The following is a 17,303-nucleotide window of genomic DNA, read 5'->3' on the forward strand; positions in this document are numbered from 1 at the left end:
CGGTTGAGTCAATCTCCATTGGCGCATCCACCTCGGGGACTCTGAATCGCTCGATCACCGACTCATTAACTCCCCATTTCCTCCATTTTTCTCTTCACTCGACGCTCGTCTTCGACTCAATTCGGTCAAGGGATCAGAAGTTCACTCTTGCGCTTGAATTATCCCGTGTCCTCTCACATTTAACATTTTTTTCAAAGTGAGCAAGAACCAAGAGAAGATAAAGACAAACAAACAAACAAACAACTTTAAGGGAAACTGCCCCGATCCTCTATATCCCCGTCCCAAGAAAATACTTGATCGGCGGCGCGACTGAACCATCATGAGTGCCGATGAAGGCGGCGGGACGGCCGCAGTGCCTGTCACAAATGGCGAACAATCTCGCAACAGTCCTGAGCCATCCACGATGGCCACACCGGGCAAGCGAAAGCGTGTGTCGAGTCACGACGACAAGGCCGCCCAGGATGCCACTGCCGCTGCGGCGCACTCGCAGGAACGAGCCAAACTGCAGGAAACTTTGCGAAACCTGGTGGATATTCTGAGCAAGTGAGCGCTTAGCCTACTTGGTGATAACTAAAGAGAGGTGACTGATTATTTACCTTCATTCAGAAACGATTCGGATTTACATCTTCTGTCCTGTCCGTTGCCATCGTCGCCGGCGAAGCCCCGTTCGAAGCGCGCAAAGGTCTCGGGGGATAAGGATGAAAGCTCGAGTATACAAGCTCGGGTCGCGTCGGATCGCTATAACACCATCTCGGAATTCTTAAGCGACATCGAAAGGGCCTCTGCAGCAGTGATCGAGAGAAACAAAGCGCAGGCGACTGCCGCTCCTGCTGACGGAACCCCACTTACGGAAACCGTCAATCGCATTGCGGCTTTCAAGAAGCTACTGAATAGTTTGGTTCGTCAAGCACAGATGACCCAGACCACCGTTAAAACCGAAGCATCAGAGGACGGTGAAGCCCCGATCAAAACCACTGCGTCCAACGTTGAAATCCGAAATGAAAGTGCGGTTCTGACCTTGTTTGGAAATCCGGCAAACCCGAAACAGCTCTACTCCAGTCTACAGAAGACAGTCAAGGTCCCATTACAATCAGATGGTCCAAGCGCAGACAAGTACGTCGAGGTGCAGGCGCCCTTGCCTGAGGGCGGCCTTCCCAACGGGATCACAGCCACAAAGGTGGTACCCATCACTTTGGAAGCGAAATCAAACCAACCCAAAAGAACCTTTGGGGAGGTATTCGCACCACGTGCAACGTTGCCTCAATTAGAAGCACCGCGCAAAACGGGGACTACTCGTAATGTTTCGGGTGGCTGGATTGACCCTTTCGAATCCATCACGAATTACAAATCATTTCTGGGTGACCGCAACAACTATTGTCTTGCAAGACTTCCTGCTGGCTCTTGGCTGCAGTACGGTGGGGTCACTTCATCACCCTCCTACTGGAGTCGTCGCCAGAAGCAGCAGTCTTCAGAGCACCACGAGGACGAACAGCTTCCCGATGACCCGATGCCATCCACAGACGAAGATGTCGCGCTCTGGCAAGGAGTGTATTCTTCCTTTGCCCCATCATTCGATAGTTCGGGTTCTGTTGTTCAAGCCGACTCGAAAGACCTGGTATGGTGGAGTAAGCGTGGAGCTAGACGCCTGTACACACTTGCCTCGATGGCAATCCCAGAAGATGAGAATGACGTATCAACCGTGCAGCCGGGCAACATAGGCGAGCTCGATGAGAGCGCTCTAGAGGAAATGGTGAAATCATTCAACCCAGAGGACTTGACTGACAACATCACCCAGACCAAGGAGGCCTCGGCTGAATTTGTTGACGAAGACTCTCGGGAGATGGATGACCTACTGCGTGATGTCTCCGAGCTTCTCGAAACCCTCAGTTCGTATCAAAAGATCCGCAGCCTGGTACCCGCGAGTGGTGCGATCCATGGGATAGATCCCATCGATGTTACTTCAAGACCTGGATCGAACGACGCGCCATCGGACGAGGAGCGAAGCGTTTACGAGACACTTAAATCGAGTCTAGCAGCGCTGGTCTCGACTCTCCCACCATATGCTGTTGCCAAGTTGGACGGCGACCAATTAGCTGATCTCAATATCAGCCAGAAGATTTTGATTGAGGGTGTGGATTATCAAGGCACGATGGAGAAGGATGACTATACCATGCAGCAGGAGCGCGCGTCTGCTATTCCTGCAAATCGAACTTCCACACCTAGCCGAGCTGCCAGCTACCAGTCCCAGTACAACCAACGAGCGTATGGCGCTAATACACGGGCTCAACCTCAAGGCAACATACAAACAGCTCAACCCTACTTTGCAGGAAGGCAGAACTCTACATCTGCTCCGTATACTGCAGCATCACCGCAGCAGTATGCGGGAGGCCGCCCGCCAGCAACTCCTCAGCAAAGGGCTGGCTATTATCCCGGCTACTCCCAACCGGCACCGCAATTCAACCAAGGCAACCCCAGCACACCGTATCAGCAACGCCCAGGGCAGAACGGCTACCATCCATACGCAGGACAACAGGGTCCACCTCCCGCTCAGGCATCCCCCCAACCTTACAGTCCGCGGCCGGGACAGCCTGGATCTTACCACGCAGCCCAGGCAGCAGGCCGGAGCGCATCTCCTCAAAAACCCCCTTATACGACGCCTAGCGCAACCCCAAGAGCCTCATACAGTATACCTCCGGGGCCGACAAATCCCCAGCAAGCACCACAGCGATACATCCCGCAGCAGCAACAGCCGCAGCCGTCACAACCGCAGCTACATCAGCAGCAACCACAACAGCCGCCGCAACCACAACAGCAACAGCCACCTCATCACGGCAACAACGCGTCTAACCAGGCCCCGCCACAAGCAGGGGGTTATTCGAACTCAGCTGCTGCGGCCACCTACGCGCGGAGTGCTGCTGAGCAGGCTGTTGTGATGGATCGGAACAAGGCCCAGCTGGCGGCCAATGCGCAAAACCGGCCCAGCTCCACAACACCCCAGCCGTCAGGCGAAACGACGACCCCGAAGCCGAACGGAACCCCGGTGTCCTCATGAGTAGATGAGATCTTGGTGACGGGAACGAAGAATCATGTGGCAATGTTGTTGTATCATCCCCTTTCACGCAGCTAGCCCCCCAACATTGCACGTGGCTTGCTCTACACCCGGCATGTTAGGCAAAGAGAACCAGCACCCGCAACCCAATGTACAACTCGTTTTATCTTGGAGGTATCATGTCCTTTGAAAAGACCTTCACTTTATGGACGCAGCGAAGATGATAATTACCTTTCTATTTCTCTTCTATCTTCAATTCTCTGGAGTTTTTTTTCGCTGCTTCCTCTTTTTTTCTGGAACTATTTCCATTTTCCCCCTCGCGGCTTATTTTTAGATTTCGCGGAGAACAAGAGATAGGGGGCAATGCCTGAGAAAACAACCTCGTATATGTTACAGGATGGCTGTCTGACTGTGGATTCACTTTTTTTTTTTTCTCTTTTTCTTTTTCTACAGTGTCTTCCTTATCAAATTCCCCTCAGTACTTTTGACTGCGACTCGGCAATTTTTTTCTGAGACTACTTTATCCGAGCTAACTAATGTAAACCCCCAACGAGAATATCATACCTTCTAAGTATTGAGCCTTCCAATATTCGTTTCTAAAGTCAGGATAATCCGGTTCCAGCCTGAAATCCGCTCATTCTGCATCTGGAAAGTGGACTTTTGTTCCTACAATGACAGGCTGGTTAGCTTCCCCATAAAAAATTGTATTATTCACCCATTTTCATGTGTTCGTAAACCCACACACACAAATTTACATACAAAACAATCAGCCCGCTAACTCCGCCTGGAGGGGGTGATCGACAGCGACCGCACACCCGATATTGTTCATGGCCGTCTGGTCACTCTCCATGAAGACCCGGAAGCAAGCCCACCGCGCCGCGACAGCTGGCGCATCCACCGTATCGAAGAAGCGGTGCACCTCCCCGGAGAGAGCAGCAAGAAGCTCCTCGATCTCCGCGGGGGTCAGTGGTTTCTCGCCGGGCGGCGGCGTCGACGTACCGCTGGATTCACCATCGTAGTTGCTGCCGCCGCCGCCGCTGCTGCCGCTACTGCTGCTATTGTTGCTGTAGTAATAGCCCGAGTGGGCGTAGTCGGTGGCGTGCATGAGCGTCAACTCCTTGCGCATGCGCTCCATGGCCAGGCCGACGGTCAGGTCGGAATCGAAGGGGCCCTCGCGGTGCGGCCAGGTCTGCAGGAGGCGGAAGGCCTGCAGCCGCAGGCGGTAATCCGGGCAGAAGGTGGAGATGAGGTGGAGGGGCGGGAGGACGCCGAGGTCGAGCGTGACGCTGGGCTGGTCGGGGACGCGGGCCATGAGGGCTTCGGTTTCGGCGAGCAACGCGGCGAAGTCCGCCGTGTAGGCGGCGCGGGCGGCGTGGTTGCTGCCCACGAGGCAGATCTTGAGGCCCAGGAGGAAGGCGTGGATGTGGTAGAGGAGGATGTCCAGGCTTTGTTGCTCGGGCGCGGGCAGACGGCCGGCCGACCGCGCGGCGTAGGCCTCGAAGATCCGTAGCATGCGGCCGGTCTGCGAGAGGAGGATGATCTGCTGCGGCTGGAGGCGGTGGTACTGGGCGGCGATCTCGGCGTCCGAGAGGTGCCAAGCTTGCGGGAGGAAGTGGAAGAGCGCGCTGGCGATGATGTTGTACGCCTGCCGTCCTTCTTGCAGGCTGCTGATGTACCCCTGCCGGGCGAGGGCGGTCCGCTCGAAGTCTTGCCCCTCGTTGAGGTGCACGCGCGGTGGTCCGTCGAAGTCGAAGTGGATGAAGCCGATGTCGAGGAAGGCGAAGCCCGCGACCAGGCATCCCTCCACCGGGAGGTCATTCGCCGTGAAGGGGTCCTGCTGGCGCTTGAAGGGACCCAGATCCTTGAGGATCCGCACGCCGTTCTGCATGTGCGTGAACGCCGTCTCGTACTGGCCCTGGATCATGTCAAACAGGGTGTACAGCAAGCAGGTCACTAACGTGACCTGGAGGATCTGCGGGTCCTGGGAGCTGCAGCGCTGCTGCAGCACGACGTAAGAGCGTCCCAATTGCTCGAGGGCAAAGAGATGTAAGGCACTGTCCGGCGATACCTCGGGATGTAACACTAAGACATCCTTAATCTCCGTATCCATGTGCACGGCACTCAAAGCGACCATGGCATGATATACGGCGGGTTCCGCCTGGGCCATCTGCAGCACGAGCCGCTTCCAGAGGGATGAATCAAAGAACATGAGGTTTGCGGGGATCTCGCGGTTCTGGAAGTAGGAGAAGCATCTTCGCTCGTCCGATGTCATTGCTCTGAATAGGTTGCTGGAGATTGACGCTGGGAGGCGCGGCGTTACAGCGCCGATGGTCTTGCTGCCCGTGGCCACCGGCAACCGGTGCATATCATAGCCTTCGCAAACCCGGCCGGTCGACACGCATCGTTGACAAGCCCCAGGAGTTTCATCACATTTGACTTTGCGGAGGCTGACGGACCGATCGTGATAATTTTAGCGTACGATCGGACGGGGCTGTGGCTGGTATGTTCGAGCTTACCGGCAAGTGCGACAGCCTGCTCGAGATCTCTTGGTTTGGGCTATGCGCCGTCGGGCAGCGGGTACTCCATCTGTTGGGTTCGATACGGCGGGCATCTTTGGCTCTAAGGAGACGGAGAGCAAAAGAGAAGTTCGTGGAGTGGGAGAGTCTCGAGTGCTAGAAACAGACGATTGATTTAGTCGAGCAGCGTGAGCCTAATTGATTCGGCAGCGCCCGTCATGACTAGACTCCAGTTACTCTGCCTAAAGGATGCGCTAAGATGCTCGACATCTTTAGCCTGGGAACATGAACCAATTGCAGTAAAACGGTCGACGATCAGATTGTAACTTCCCATGTGGAGAGCTGAAGGAATATTAAGGCTGCTAGACCTCATATGTTGTCTTATCTTTAGATGAGTGGTGCAGTTGGAAGAGATGGAGAAGCTGAAGATGGAGAAGATACTACTAGCCAGATAGAGCTGGACCTACGGCGATCCATTAGAACAACACAACACGTGAGCACCTTACTACTACTCGGGAGCATTCACGAATGATAGAAATTCTTCTTCTTATCAGCTCTCCTAAAACAAATTGAGAGGTTCCTTAAGAAAAGCATAGAATTGATCCGTCCTCGAGGCGAAGAAAAAAGACAAACGTCAAACAGCGAATACATTGTATCTCTCCTAACCTCCCACATATTCGCCACCCACGTCCTAAACCAGATTCAAACCCCCATTCTGGACCTCTGCATCCTGAGTTATACCTCCCTATTTGCAAGAGCTGCGGTTCTGTCCCAATTGATCATCTGCCCATCGTTGGAGGAGCCCTGGACTGGGGAGCATGAACCAATCGAATGATCAGAGCCATACAAATCAGGAACCGACCCGGCGACACGAGCTCTCTTCGCGAATGGAAGTAAAGCTGCCCCAAGATTCCCACACTGAAAGGTTCTTAGAGAAGGTTGTTCATCATTGCGAATCATCAGGCGATGGATAATACTATCGTTCTCTGTCTTTGCCTGCCGGTGAGCTAGAAACGGCGCTCCTTGTGGGAAGTCACGTCAGCCAGATAGTTCTCACACCATGTTACCAACACACACACACACACACACACACACACAGAGAGAGAGAGAGAGAGAGAGAGAGAGAGAGAGAGAGAGAGAAAGAGAGATATAGTAAAGAACCCAATAGCATACTCGCCTCCTGCTTCAACTTCGGCTCAATAGTAAAGCAACCACCATCCCGCATCTCCAGCATAGCGGCCCGCCACGAGCTGGGGTTCGTCACCTTGTACTTGGTCCGCGCGCCCCCGTCCCCGTACTCCCAGTAGATGCAGTAGTCCTCCTCTGTGAAGCCCTCGGCTGTCTCATGCACCTTGGCCAGGAACCTGTCGAACTGCGCGTGGTCAGCAGCGTCCGGGGTATCATCAGCCGCAGCAGCACATAACTCGGCGAAGGTGAAGGCCACGCGGATTTGTAGTTCGGGGGCAGAGACAACGATCGCGGCTGGGGGTCCCTTCTTCTCGAGGAGTCTCGCGCGCTTGTGTTTGCCCTTCAGGGTAAGGGTGGCTGATTTCTTGTCATCGTCATCGTCATCGTCACTTGGAGCATCTCGATAGAGACGCTTCCCCAAGGCAGACCCGTTTATACCCTGAGCGTCATTGTTGGGCTTGGGCTTGAATTTGGAGCAGGCCTCCACGTTGTTCTGCATTTTCTTCTTTGATTTTGTGCGGGCCATGATTCCTTGAGATTTTTGTGGTGCAAAGGGGTTGTTGGGGATTGGGGGGTTTGATGTGTGGGGAGCTCGATTGGGCGTTGTATTTGAGGCAGTAGTAACACGCAAGGGTGAAAGAATGATTAATGCCTGGCAGAGAACAGAGAGGTGATGGATGGCAGTCTGGATATTAGATAAATCAGGAAGATAAGTTGTGGGGATATTTTAGGATGTCTGTGCTGTCACTCAAATCAGTATAATTCACTCTGTGCAGACACATGACAATTGTCAATCGCCTGCTTGCCCCAGCTCTCACCCATATGGGTTATGATGCTTCACTGGCAGGGATCTGGTGAACCCTGACTTGCAATTAGTGCATAGATCTACTGACCAGCACTATTCACTATCCTTTTGCGAGATCAGAAAAAAAAATCTATACATCATCTTAATCATTTACTGTGAGTACAAAGTATCTAGTCCAGGCGCTAAAGCCAACAAAAAAATATCGAATCAGGGACCCAGAAGACTGGAATAATACCCTCGCCATGATGTTTGGTGACAAGCTTAACACGGGCGAAGAGCTCTTTCAAGCGTGAGTCTTTGATGTATCAAGCATCAACAGCAACATCAATGCAGTTTGTGCCAAATCCAAGCAAGAAAATATACTTGCAAGCAGAATCGGTTCAAGATGTCAGTAGAGCACGCTGCCTCAAGAAGATTCGTTAAGTCATTAGAATATGGTAAAAGCTGGTGGATATACACCCAGATGTCTGTTTCTGTCGGAACTATGGAATAAATAGAGCTGCTATAGCCATGAAACCAAAGTATCTTAGATCGTAAGTTAGCACGATAGATCCAGTAGCGATTCAACATGGAATGTATAAGAAAACATACAATGAAGCGCATCGCCATCCATCCTGGGAGCCGACGAGTTGGTCTGCTCCCGTGGATTGAGTGGAGGCAACGGCGGCAGCCGCGCCGCCCACAACGGCAACCACCAGAAGACGGCCGGAAAATTCAGCAATCATGCTGAAAGTGAGCAGAGGGAGGATAACGGCTGCAGAGGCGATGATGATTGCAGCGTACACGGATCGGGCGGGGGAAGCTGAGATCATGCGAGGGGCAAGAGAAACCAGATCCTTGGTTTGGTCAAGAAAGCGCGTCTCTGCGGCAATAATGGGGTTACGTTCGTTCATCCAGGTGCGGTAGGTTCCTATATCCTTGTTTGAAGCGGGTGGGAGAGTTTGCAGAACTCGGCTGTATGCGCTGAGCGCATTATCTGTGGAATACGATTAGTGTCTCCTGAGGTGAGAACTATGATGTTGTCTGCTGTGACTTACTATATTGTTCGGTTTTCTGGGCCAGTGCGCCCAGCAGCTCTTCCTTGCGGTAATGCAGGGAAGAGTAAACCTGTGCCTGGACGTCCATGCGTCGCGAAGCTGGGAGAATCGTGGTACCCTGTTGTTCGGCCGTAGCCGCCCGATGCATTTGATCGTACTCGTCTAGGACACGAAGGTCTTCCTCCATCTGTGCAATTTCGTCCTGGAGATGTAGAAGCACCCGATGGTTTACATCTTCGAACCGGCGATAGAGCGGTGGGAGACGGAGCTCCTGGTTGTCAGTGGATGAGCTCAGGCGCCAGGCGAGAAGACCGTAGCCTGAGGGAGGTGGTGATGCCTTCGTGCTACGACTGCGTTTGTAATTGGGTCGTTGAGAATCTTCCTCCGGGCTCCGTGGCGGCGATGGTGGTAAAGGCGGCTGGTGTTGGCTGGCTGAATGATGCGAATAGAAGGCATCGGGTCGGGGACTGAGCTCTAAGCTCCGTTTCTCAGGCGAACTCGAGCCTGCAGATATGCCGGCGGGGATGTTGTGGGACTTCTTATTCTGAGAAGATAATTTGCTTTTGGTCTTGTCTAATGACGGCACACCAGAAGCGATATCAAATGCAGTCGGCAATGGTTGGGAATCAATAGAACCCTTGGACATAGTGGACGATGTTCGACTGCGTGTATCCGCACCAAGTCCACCCAACTTGCTCTGACGCCCTAACCCTACGTATGCCGTCTTCGATTGCGCGCTGGTTGATGAAGGATAAGACATTCGACGCGATCTGAAGTCGTCATCCTCGGAGGACTCCTCTTCTGATGTGGAGTCGTCTTCGTCTAGATATTCAAAAACATTCGGAACGGTCCGCTCAGATTCGGCGGACTTGGCAGAAGTATGCGTCCGCGAGACGTTTGCCGGGCTCGGTGCGGTGTTCTTCGAGACGAAAGATGGATCTTGAGATGCTACTTGCGGCCGATCCACAGACGCCCTAGAGGCCTTTGTGGACCGTGAAGTAGCAGAAAGAACAGAAGCCGTGGATGATTTACTGGTACCATCTTTCTTTGACTTCTTAGAGCGACTGGACGAGCCATACAGCGGCATGTTGGAAGTAAATAAGCGCGACCACAAGAGCACTGAGGCGAGACTGAGAGCAGTGGAAGATAAGCCCTCTTATTCACTAGCCATACCCTTTGGCAATGCGATGGAAGAGCCGGAGCCGAAAGTGAGACAACTAGCAGGCTTGAGAATGAGATAATTTGGTGGGAGGGGGCAACAATGGAGGCATATCAAGGGAGGGCCACAAGAACCAGTCAGGCGACGCGGCGGGCGGAGGGGAAACTCGAGAATGTAGCACAGAATGTGTAGAGGATCGATAGACAGCTGTATGCAGAGCACTGCTTCTATGATAAGTGTTTGATTCTTTCCTGGGTAGAGATATGCTCAGCAAGTCGCTGACAATCGAGACTGGTTTTGTAGTTCTGAGGTGACAGGATAGTAGAGCAAGAAGAAATGGATATCTAGATGGATGTAGATGCGCGGAATGGTCCGTCAGCGAGGCGTTCCAGACCCCAATAAATGCGCATGCGCCCCGTCGGCAGGAAGTGACAGGGAATCACTCGAACTGAGACAGATCTTAAACACGTCGACCCCAGTTGAGGGATCAAATCAGACCGCGTTGTAGGCGATTGTTGGATGTTTGCGATGATTGTGGAGACTCTCATTCGTCCACCCCAGCGGTTCCAGCTTATAGAGCTGAGTGGGGGGCGTCAAAGGCAGAGAAGAGTAGGGCGTTTGTAAAAGAGATGGCTTTTACAAGAAGAGAAAAAGATAACAAGCTGGTGGGACCAGAAATAGACGATGGGGTTATAGGGAGGAGAAGAGGGGAGTGTGGAAGAAGAAAAGGGAAAACTAGCAAGTAGTTTTTTTTTTGGTGTGTGGGGAAGAAGCAGTTCATCTGCATTGCATTTCATCTCAACTACGGAGTACGGAGTACAGTACTTCTACTGCTTTGGTTGCTGCTGCGCTGGCTGATGGAGACTCGTTGCTGAGCCTACTCTGATAACCACGAACACACACCCCTCCTTCTTTGTTGACCCCTCGACTGTGTTATCTCCCCCTCCAGCTATGTCAGTTCATCTCCCAAAGATGATGTTGTTGATGAGGATGGTGATGAAGTGTTGCTGCAAAGCTGGAACTGTATTGGTGGGGTTTCAACTCGACTGCACTGCGAAGCCGACACTGCATTATGTAGCATGACATGCAGCAAGGCGTTTCTCCCTCACACACACACACACTTTCTTCTCCAGTTTGTCCAGTGCATCGAATCGGAAGCTCTGGATTGAAAGACTTCATTCCAAGGAAAATAATCTGCATTGTTAATTAAGCGGTGAGTTGTCCACCGCCGTCGGCCTTACCGTATTATACCCGCGCGGTATTGTATAGTTATCGTGTATCGTCGTTGCTCCGTCTATCTTCTTCCGACTAAAAGAACCACTAACTGTGCCAATCGCTCCATTAAGATCTAATTTCTAGCCACTGGCTGCCCAGCGAGTTATCTACACCAACACAGTTATTCTTTCCTACTCTCTGCCAGAGCGCCATGTTGCGACCATGGCTGCGCCAAGGGCCGCGAGCCACTCGTTCCTTCACTTGCCCGCAATGCCTTCATCTCCTCCGCCGCTCGCCGCAGCAACAGCTTCAACAATCTCTTCTCCCTTCCACCCTCGCTTCTTCCCGACGATCCCTTCAGACCACGGCAGTCCCTGAGTCAACGGATCGAGTTCCCCTGCGCAAGCAGCTCAAACAGGACGCCAAGTCTCTCAGGGCGCGCAAACGACAGACTCGCGAGGACGAGGAAGCATCCCGCCAAAAATGGGAGTTGACAGTGGGAATTGAGATCCACGCGCAGCTGAACACCGAGGCCAAGCTCTTTTCCAGTGAGTGAGCTCATTAACTCCAGGATTTACAGTCGACTGAGCCTCGCCATGAATAGGAGCGCCGACCTCATCGGCGGAACTCCCCAACTCCAATGTAGCTCTCTTCGATCTCGCCTTTCCCGGCAGTCAACCGGTCTGTTCCACTCCTCTACCACATGCTCACCGCATCAACCCACTGACATTTTGGTGATTGATTAGGAATTCCAAGTCGCAACCCTCCTCCCCGCTCTGCGCGCCGCCATCGCTCTGAATTGTGACATCCAGCCAGTCAGCAGATTCGATCGAAAGCACTACTTTTATCAAGACCAGCCTGCCGGGTATCAAATCACGCAGTACTATGGTAAGACTGTCACGCAAGCTGCAGCATCTGCCGCCAGCAGACTAATACCCTGCAGAACCCTTGGCGAAGAATGGCTATGTGGACCTTTTCCGTCATGATGGAATCGCCCCGGAGGATGGTGACCACGTGCGCATCGGCATTAAGCAGATTCAGATGGAACAGGATACGGCCAAGTCTCAGGAGTACCCTCCCTCGATGCAGTTGCTCGATTTCAACCGAGTCTCCCACCCGCTCATTGAGATTATTACAATGCCTCAGATCCACACGCCGGCCACCGCGGCGGCCTGTGTGCGAAAGATTCAGTCGATCCTACAATCCTGCAGTGCGGTTATAACTGGTATGGAATTGGGTGGTTTGCGGGCGGATGTCAATGTCTCCATCCGTCAACGGGGCGACGTTGCCGGCAACCATCAGTATGGCGGGATCGGAGGTCTGGGACAGCGTACGGAGATAAAAAACCTTAGCAGCTTTAAAGCCGTCGAGGACGCCATTATCGCCGAAAAGAATCGCCAGATAGCTGTCTTGGAGAGCGGTGGTGTAGTGGAAGGTGAAACCCGTGGCTGGACCATCGGCAGCACTGAGACGCGCAGATTGCGTGGCAAGGAAGGAGAGGTGGACTACCGCTATATGCCGGACCCTGATCTCCCTCCGGTCTATATTGGAGAGGATTTGATCGCGGAGCTCAGACGGACACTCCCAACAGGCTCCGATGCGCTTCTCAGTCTGTTGACCGGAGCGGAATACGGGCTGACGACTGAAGATGCAAAGCCACTTGTAGAGCTGGACGACGGTGCTCGACTAGAGTACTATCAGGATATCGTGGACCTCCTGCGCCAACAGCACCCGGAAAAGGACTCGAAGACGCAGCAGGCGCTGGCGCGCCTGGCAGGTAATTGGGTGCTGCACGAGCTGGGCGGTCTCTTGACCAAGGCGGAACTGCCTTGGGACTCACAGTGCGTCCCCGCCGACTCTCTGGCCTCGCTGCTTGACCACCTTCAACGGAAGCTCATCACTGGTCCCACGGCCAAGCAGGTGCTGGCTCTGGTGTTTGACGGGGATCGGCGCTCGATCCCGCAGCTGCTAGAGGAAGAGAATCTGTTGCTGCGGCCTTTGTCGCGGGAGGAATACATCGCTTTGGCGGAGGCAGCTATTGCACTGAACCCATCGATGGTTGAGCAGATCCGACAGAAGAACCAACTGGGCAAACTGGGTTGGTTTGTAGGACAGATGATGCGCATGGGAGAAAAAGGGCGGGTGGAGGCGCCCAAGGCTGATGCGGTCTTGCGGGAACTGATCCTGGAGGGAGCGAAATAGATGTATGTATAGTAGTGATGTTGTACGAGTACAGTACGTACGTATGTACCATAGAGTAAACTAGATCCTAGATCGGAGCTGAGCCCGCGGAGCTGAGTCCGCTCGTGCATGACGACGATAATGATGATACCCGTTCGAATTAACCACCAACATGACTGATCTGTCCTTATCAGTAAGATAGTATTCTGTCAGCCCGAGAATGACCGGAGTCCGAAAACGATTGCTAATAAAAAAGGGGGGTGGAGAGGGTTGGAAAGAGGCCGAGGCGGGCATCTCTCCTCGACCTGTACTTAGGGGAAGTCCTGATCCCTAAAAGCAGGTCTTAGCGATCACAATGCCCCACGACCACCCTTTGGCCAGGTTTGGCCAGGTTTTATAAACGGCCCTGGTACCCCTGCCTTTGTTGACTTCTTTGACTTCCTTTTCATCATCTCACGGTTCTTCACCTCCCCGCAACCTTTCTCATAAACATTCCGCTTCTTCTTCCTCTCTCCCTGTCTCTTGTTGCAACGTGCAAGTGGTTGTTGTTGTTGCTGCCGTGGTCCACCCGTTCCTTGCCCGGCTCCAGTTGATTCCCCACCCGATTCTTGATTTTGATCTTATCTCATCAGCGCGGGTCCCGCTCTTCTAGAACTTTTTTTCTTTCTTTTTCACGCCCTCTCCTGCCCTCATCCTTCTCCTACAACGCTTATCTCCCTCCTCCTCCTCTTTCTCCTCTCTCACATACACAATGACTTCCCCCTCCACTATCCGTCAGCGCTTCCTCTCCAAGCCCAACGAGTTGGGTGTAGTGGCTGTTGGCTTCAATGGCGGTCAGGTACGTTTCCCCTCACTCTAGTCCCGCCGCCGCCGCCGATCTGCGCGGAGTCTAGCGGGCGGCGCAGCAGCAACAACAACAGCAACAGCAACAGCAAGACTAACCGAGAACGTTGTTACGGAATGTAGTGCAAGATGGGTGTCGAGGCTGCCCCAATGGCCCTCGTCCAAGCCGGCCTCCTCGATCAACTGCGCGACGACCTGGGCTACGAGCTGCACTACGACGACAAGGTCCACTACTACGAGGACAAGATGCCGACCGAGGACCCCGACCACCGCGGCATGAAGAAGCCCCGGGCGGTGAGCGCGGTCACCGAGGCGCTGAGCAACCAGGTCTACGAGCACGCCAAGGAGGGCAAGTTCGTGCTGACCCTGGGAGGGGACCACTCCATCGCCATCGGCACCATCTCTGGCACCGCCAAGGCCATCCGCGAGCGTCTGGGCCGCGAGATGGCGGTCATCTGGGTGGATGCCCACGCCGACATCAACGTGCCCGAGATGAGCCCCAGCGGCAACATCCACGGCATGCCCATGGCCTTCCTGACGCGCCTGGCCCGCGAGGAGCGTCCCGACATCTTCGGCTGGTTGAAGGATGAGCACATTGTCAACACCCGCAAGTTGGTATACATCGGTCTGCGCGATGTCGACCGCGGCGAGAAGCAGTTGCTGCGCGAGCACGGCATCAAGGCCTTCAGCATGCACGATGTTGACCGGTAAGACTTCTGTCCTCTGGGTGTAATGGTTGGTTTTGTCTGACATGGATTCACAGTTACGGTATCGGTCGCGTGGTGGAGATGGCGCTGGCGCACGTTGGTAACGACACTCCCATTCACTTGTCGTTCGACGTCGATGCTCTGGACCCCCAGTGGGCGCCCAGCACGGGTACCCCGGTGCGCGGTGGGTTGACTCTGCGCGAGGGAGACTTCATCGCCGAGTGTGTGCACGAGACCGGCAACCTGGTGGCGATGGATCTGGTGGAAGTCAACCCCAGTCTGGAGGAAGCAGGCGCCAGCGACACGATCCGCACGGGCTGCTCGCTGGTGCGCAGCGCTCTGGGTGATACCCTCTTGTAGAACGAAAGACTTATATCTGACTTAGATTATAGTCTCTGTATACTATAGAGAAAAGGTTAGACTGACATGAAATGCGATGATAATGACTTTGTTAAAGTATTGGTCTGTGTATGTGTTGGTTTGTGATTGGTGTTGTTGTTGTTTACATGGAGTATATGGAGTTTCTCCGCACTGGACCGTCAGTTAGCAGTTTAAGCGCCAAATTCCCTGCCACCGAATTTCCAGCCACCCGAATTCCACATGCTTCGATCAAACCCGATCTGTCCTTCATTTCTTGCTTTCATGAAAACCTTTCTGCAGTTCCGACGCCAAAGAATGAGCTAGTCTCTTGACACTTCGGCTGTCTTGAAACAGAGCGTTTCGTTAATTGTATTACTGCTGCTGCTGCTGCTGCTGCTGCTGCAATCCCCAACCTTGAAGCTACCGGCCCACTCCGCCCAACGGCGCAGCAAGTACTCCGTATCAACAACAACACCAGCATCATCATCTTCCTCATCACAGCCCAATTGACCCGTCCACTTCCCCGTCAATCATCCCACAGCGTGACTACTCGGTGACGCCTATCCAGACCGACGTTCCATGCACTGACAACCACGGAGTCTGGACCCAATTCCCCCTAATCCCCATCGAATCGAATGCCCTGCACGGGAATGTGGGCGGTTTCTGCCTGACTGACTGAGGTGGCCCGCAGCCCTATTGCTGCCCTTGAAATATACACCAGCCGTATACACCATACATCATCATCGTCATCGTCATCTGGAAGCTGAAGCTGAAGCTGTGGAGCTGAGAGCGGAGCAGCGGTCAGCGTGTCCGCTACTACTGGAGGGATTCGACCGCGGGGCTAAATATAACCAACCCATCGCATAACCTTCAAGTGTTTCATCATATACCAGACGGTCAAACTTCGCAATTGTGTATTGTTCGAATGCAGCCAAACGCAACCCAACCTAACCTTCCAGCAAACGACGACGACGACGACGACGGTGTACAGTACTGCATGTATATCAACAACATCATCAACTCATATATCAACACGATTCTCCACCAACCCTACCCCAACCTACCAGCCTACCACTATTAACTATTAGTCTGCGCGACGACCAACAAAGCCCATCCACCTGTTAATTAAACCAACCACCACCACCACCACCACCACCACCAACAAGAACAACCAATCTCGCCTGCCGGCGAAGCCCCCCCAACAATGGCCGGCGTCCGCATCTACCGTCGCCGCCGCTACCACTGGCCCGAACTCCAGCTCAACCTCTGGCTGATCATCGTCTTATCCGCCAACGCCATCTGTCTAGGCATCTTCGCCTGGTTCATGTCCGTCCAGAACGAGCTGCATCTGGATATACCATGGTGAGCAGCCCTTTGTCCCCCCCCCCCCCAGCTCACAGCTCACCCCTCAATCACGAAAACTAACCCAAGAAAAAAAAAAAAGGCTCTTCCCCTACATGACCGTCACCGCGGCGCTCGGCCTCTTCTTCATCATCCTAATCTACGTCCTGACGGCCCAACGCTTCCTCCTACCCGGCATCATCCTCGTGGGCAGCTTCATCCTCTTCGCCCTGTGGCTGACCGGGTTGATCGAGACCAGCCTGCAGATGTACGGGGTCGTCGCCAACGTCGACAGCAACTGCCGCAACTACATCCTCGTCAAGGACCACCCCACCGGCGATAATCTCCAGACCTTGGCGTGGTTGACCGAGAGTACCATCTGTATGCTACCCTGTCCCCTGCCCCTTGTTCGTGATTTGGATGTGTGTGTGTGTGTGTGTGTGTGTGTGTGTGTGTGTGTTTTTCTTTTTGTTGGTGGTGATGTTGCGGACCAAGGGGAAACTTCGAAGGGCGACTGACTGACTAACTATTTTGATTGTGGTTTAGGTAACTGCTGGCGAACGGCGTTTGCGTTCGAATTGATCAATACCATCTTCTATGCCTGGATGATGATCATGTCGTGGCAGGTGCATCGGGATATCTATCGATGAACCTTTTCTTATTTCTCTCTCTTCGAAATAGCTAGGTAGTATAAGTTTAGCGAGGCGGACGGGTTAGGAGAATGTGTGGCAAACCCAGCCGATGATTTTTATGATTGGATGACTTGGATCTTGATGTGATGGATGTGAGATGATTGCATGACTGGACTTTATTGGCTGCTTTGATGTATGAACAATCTACCTTATGTGTATCCTTATTTATTTAGTTGGCCTTTCTTTCCCCCTTGCCAATCGAAATATTTG

The 17,303-nt window shown here is 53.4% G+C and overlaps 8 protein-coding genes across 8 annotated transcripts; 4 read left to right on the forward strand and 4 right to left on the reverse strand.

The window, feature by feature from the left end:
- The first annotated feature begins 159 nt into the window (after positions 1 to 159).
- Positions 160 to 3,434, forward strand: BO82DRAFT_186143 (uncharacterized protein). Its single transcript, XM_025630476.1, has 2 exons — positions 160 to 543; positions 607 to 3,434. Exons 1-2 carry the CDS (start codon positions 320 to 322, stop codon positions 3,050 to 3,052), a joined length of 2,670 nt encoding a protein of 889 aa, XP_025487483.1. The 5' UTR covers positions 160 to 319; the 3' UTR covers positions 3,053 to 3,434.
- Positions 3,435 to 3,436: 2 nt separating this feature from the next.
- BO82DRAFT_358395 (uncharacterized protein) lies at positions 3,437 to 5,505 on the reverse strand. The gene has a single exon (XM_025636276.1). It carries the CDS (start codon positions 5,319 to 5,321, stop codon positions 3,816 to 3,818), a length of 1,506 nt encoding a protein of 501 aa, XP_025487484.1. The 5' UTR covers positions 5,322 to 5,505; the 3' UTR covers positions 3,437 to 3,815.
- Positions 5,506 to 5,656: 151 nt separating this feature from the next.
- Positions 5,657 to 5,916, reverse strand: BO82DRAFT_358396 (uncharacterized protein). The gene has a single exon (XM_025636277.1). The coding sequence runs from the start codon at positions 5,897 to 5,899 to the stop codon at positions 5,741 to 5,743; it is 159 nt and encodes a 52-aa protein (XP_025487485.1). The 5' UTR covers positions 5,900 to 5,916; the 3' UTR covers positions 5,657 to 5,740.
- Positions 5,917 to 6,514: 598 nt separating this feature from the next.
- BO82DRAFT_186159 (uncharacterized protein) lies at positions 6,515 to 6,836 on the reverse strand. Its single transcript, XM_025630477.1, has one exon. The coding sequence runs from the start codon at positions 6,797 to 6,799 to the stop codon at positions 6,629 to 6,631; it is 171 nt and encodes a 56-aa protein (XP_025487486.1). The 5' UTR covers positions 6,800 to 6,836; the 3' UTR covers positions 6,515 to 6,628.
- Positions 6,837 to 7,699: 863 nt separating this feature from the next.
- BO82DRAFT_320019 (uncharacterized protein) lies at positions 7,700 to 9,986 on the reverse strand. The gene is made up of 3 exons (XM_025632697.1): positions 8,596 to 9,986; positions 8,150 to 8,534; positions 7,700 to 8,083 (listed from the first exon to the last, which is right to left on the reverse strand). Exons 1-3 carry the CDS (start codon positions 9,680 to 9,682, stop codon positions 8,041 to 8,043), a joined length of 1,515 nt encoding a protein of 504 aa, XP_025487487.1. The 5' UTR covers positions 9,683 to 9,986; the 3' UTR covers positions 7,700 to 8,040.
- A 1,185-nt stretch (positions 9,987 to 11,171) lies between these two features.
- On the forward strand, positions 11,172 to 13,274 carry BO82DRAFT_345272 (glutamyl-tRNA(Gln) amidotransferase subunit PET112). The gene is made up of 4 exons (XM_025633695.1): positions 11,172 to 11,517; positions 11,574 to 11,650; positions 11,716 to 11,857; positions 11,913 to 13,274. The coding sequence occupies exons 1-4, from the start codon at positions 11,181 to 11,183 to the stop codon at positions 13,169 to 13,171; spliced, it is 1,815 nt and encodes a 604-aa protein (XP_025487488.1). The 5' UTR covers positions 11,172 to 11,180; the 3' UTR covers positions 13,172 to 13,274.
- Positions 13,275 to 13,592: 318 nt separating this feature from the next.
- BO82DRAFT_358399 (arginase) lies at positions 13,593 to 15,146 on the forward strand. Its single transcript, XM_025636278.1, has 3 exons — positions 13,593 to 13,988; positions 14,117 to 14,700; positions 14,757 to 15,146. The coding sequence occupies exons 1-3, from the start codon at positions 13,902 to 13,904 to the stop codon at positions 15,058 to 15,060; spliced, it is 975 nt and encodes a 324-aa protein (XP_025487489.1). The 5' UTR covers positions 13,593 to 13,901; the 3' UTR covers positions 15,061 to 15,146.
- A 764-nt stretch (positions 15,147 to 15,910) lies between these two features.
- BO82DRAFT_186205 (uncharacterized protein) lies at positions 15,911 to 17,303 on the forward strand. The gene is made up of 3 exons (XM_025630479.1): positions 15,911 to 16,422; positions 16,505 to 16,782; positions 16,948 to 17,303. Exons 1-3 carry the CDS (start codon positions 16,265 to 16,267, stop codon positions 17,049 to 17,051), a joined length of 540 nt encoding a protein of 179 aa, XP_025487490.1. The 5' UTR covers positions 15,911 to 16,264; the 3' UTR covers positions 17,052 to 17,303.

Source organism: Aspergillus uvarum (assembly GCF_003184745.1).
Source record: "Aspergillus uvarum CBS 121591 unplaced genomic scaffold BO82scaffold_70, whole genome shotgun sequence".
Lineage (NCBI taxonomy): Eukaryota > Fungi > Ascomycota > Eurotiomycetes > Eurotiales > Aspergillaceae > Aspergillus > Aspergillus uvarum.

Excerpts from the sequence above, each read along its gene's own strand:
- BO82DRAFT_186143 (XM_025630476.1), top strand. The coding sequence starts at position 320 with ATGAGTGCCGATGAAGGCGGCGGGACGGCCGCAGTGCCTGTCACAAAT. Across the intron at positions 544-606 it reads CTGGTGGATATTCTGAGCAA|AAACGATTCGGATTTACATC; the intron begins GTGAGCGCTTAG and ends ACCTTCATTCAG.
- BO82DRAFT_358395 (XM_025636276.1), bottom strand. The coding sequence starts at position 5,321 with ATGACATCGGACGAGCGAAGATGCTTCTCCTACTTCCAGAACCGCGAG.
- BO82DRAFT_358396 (XM_025636277.1), bottom strand. The coding sequence starts at position 5,899 with ATGGGAAGTTACAATCTGATCGTCGACCGTTTTACTGCAATTGGTTCA.
- BO82DRAFT_186159 (XM_025630477.1), bottom strand. The coding sequence starts at position 6,799 with ATGCTGGAGATGCGGGATGGTGGTTGCTTTACTATTGAGCCGAAGTTG.
- BO82DRAFT_320019 (XM_025632697.1), bottom strand. The coding sequence starts at position 9,682 with ATGCCGCTGTATGGCTCGTCCAGTCGCTCTAAGAAGTCAAAGAAAGAT. Across the intron at positions 8,535-8,595 it reads CCAGAAAACCGAACAATATA|ATAATGCGCTCAGCGCATAC; the intron begins GTAAGTCACAGC and ends CGTATTCCACAG. Across the intron at positions 8,084-8,149 it reads GGATGGCGATGCGCTTCATT|ATACTTTGGTTTCATGGCTA; the intron begins GTATGTTTTCTT and ends TTACGATCTAAG.
- BO82DRAFT_345272 (XM_025633695.1), top strand. The coding sequence starts at position 11,181 with ATGTTGCGACCATGGCTGCGCCAAGGGCCGCGAGCCACTCGTTCCTTC. Across the intron at positions 11,651-11,715 it reads CCTTTCCCGGCAGTCAACCG|GAATTCCAAGTCGCAACCCT; the intron begins GTCTGTTCCACT and ends GTGATTGATTAG. Across the intron at positions 11,858-11,912 it reads TCAAATCACGCAGTACTATG|AACCCTTGGCGAAGAATGGC; the intron begins GTAAGACTGTCA and ends AATACCCTGCAG.
- BO82DRAFT_358399 (XM_025636278.1), top strand. The coding sequence starts at position 13,902 with ATGACTTCCCCCTCCACTATCCGTCAGCGCTTCCTCTCCAAGCCCAAC. Across the intron at positions 13,989-14,116 it reads TTGGCTTCAATGGCGGTCAG|TGCAAGATGGGTGTCGAGGC; the intron begins GTACGTTTCCCC and ends TACGGAATGTAG. Across the intron at positions 14,701-14,756 it reads AGCATGCACGATGTTGACCG|TTACGGTATCGGTCGCGTGG; the intron begins GTAAGACTTCTG and ends ATGGATTCACAG.
- BO82DRAFT_186205 (XM_025630479.1), top strand. The coding sequence starts at position 16,265 with ATGGCCGGCGTCCGCATCTACCGTCGCCGCCGCTACCACTGGCCCGAA. Across the intron at positions 16,423-16,504 it reads CTGCATCTGGATATACCATG|GCTCTTCCCCTACATGACCG; the intron begins GTGAGCAGCCCT and ends AAAAAAAAAAAG. Across the intron at positions 16,783-16,947 it reads GTTGACCGAGAGTACCATCT|GTAACTGCTGGCGAACGGCG; the intron begins GTATGCTACCCT and ends ATTGTGGTTTAG.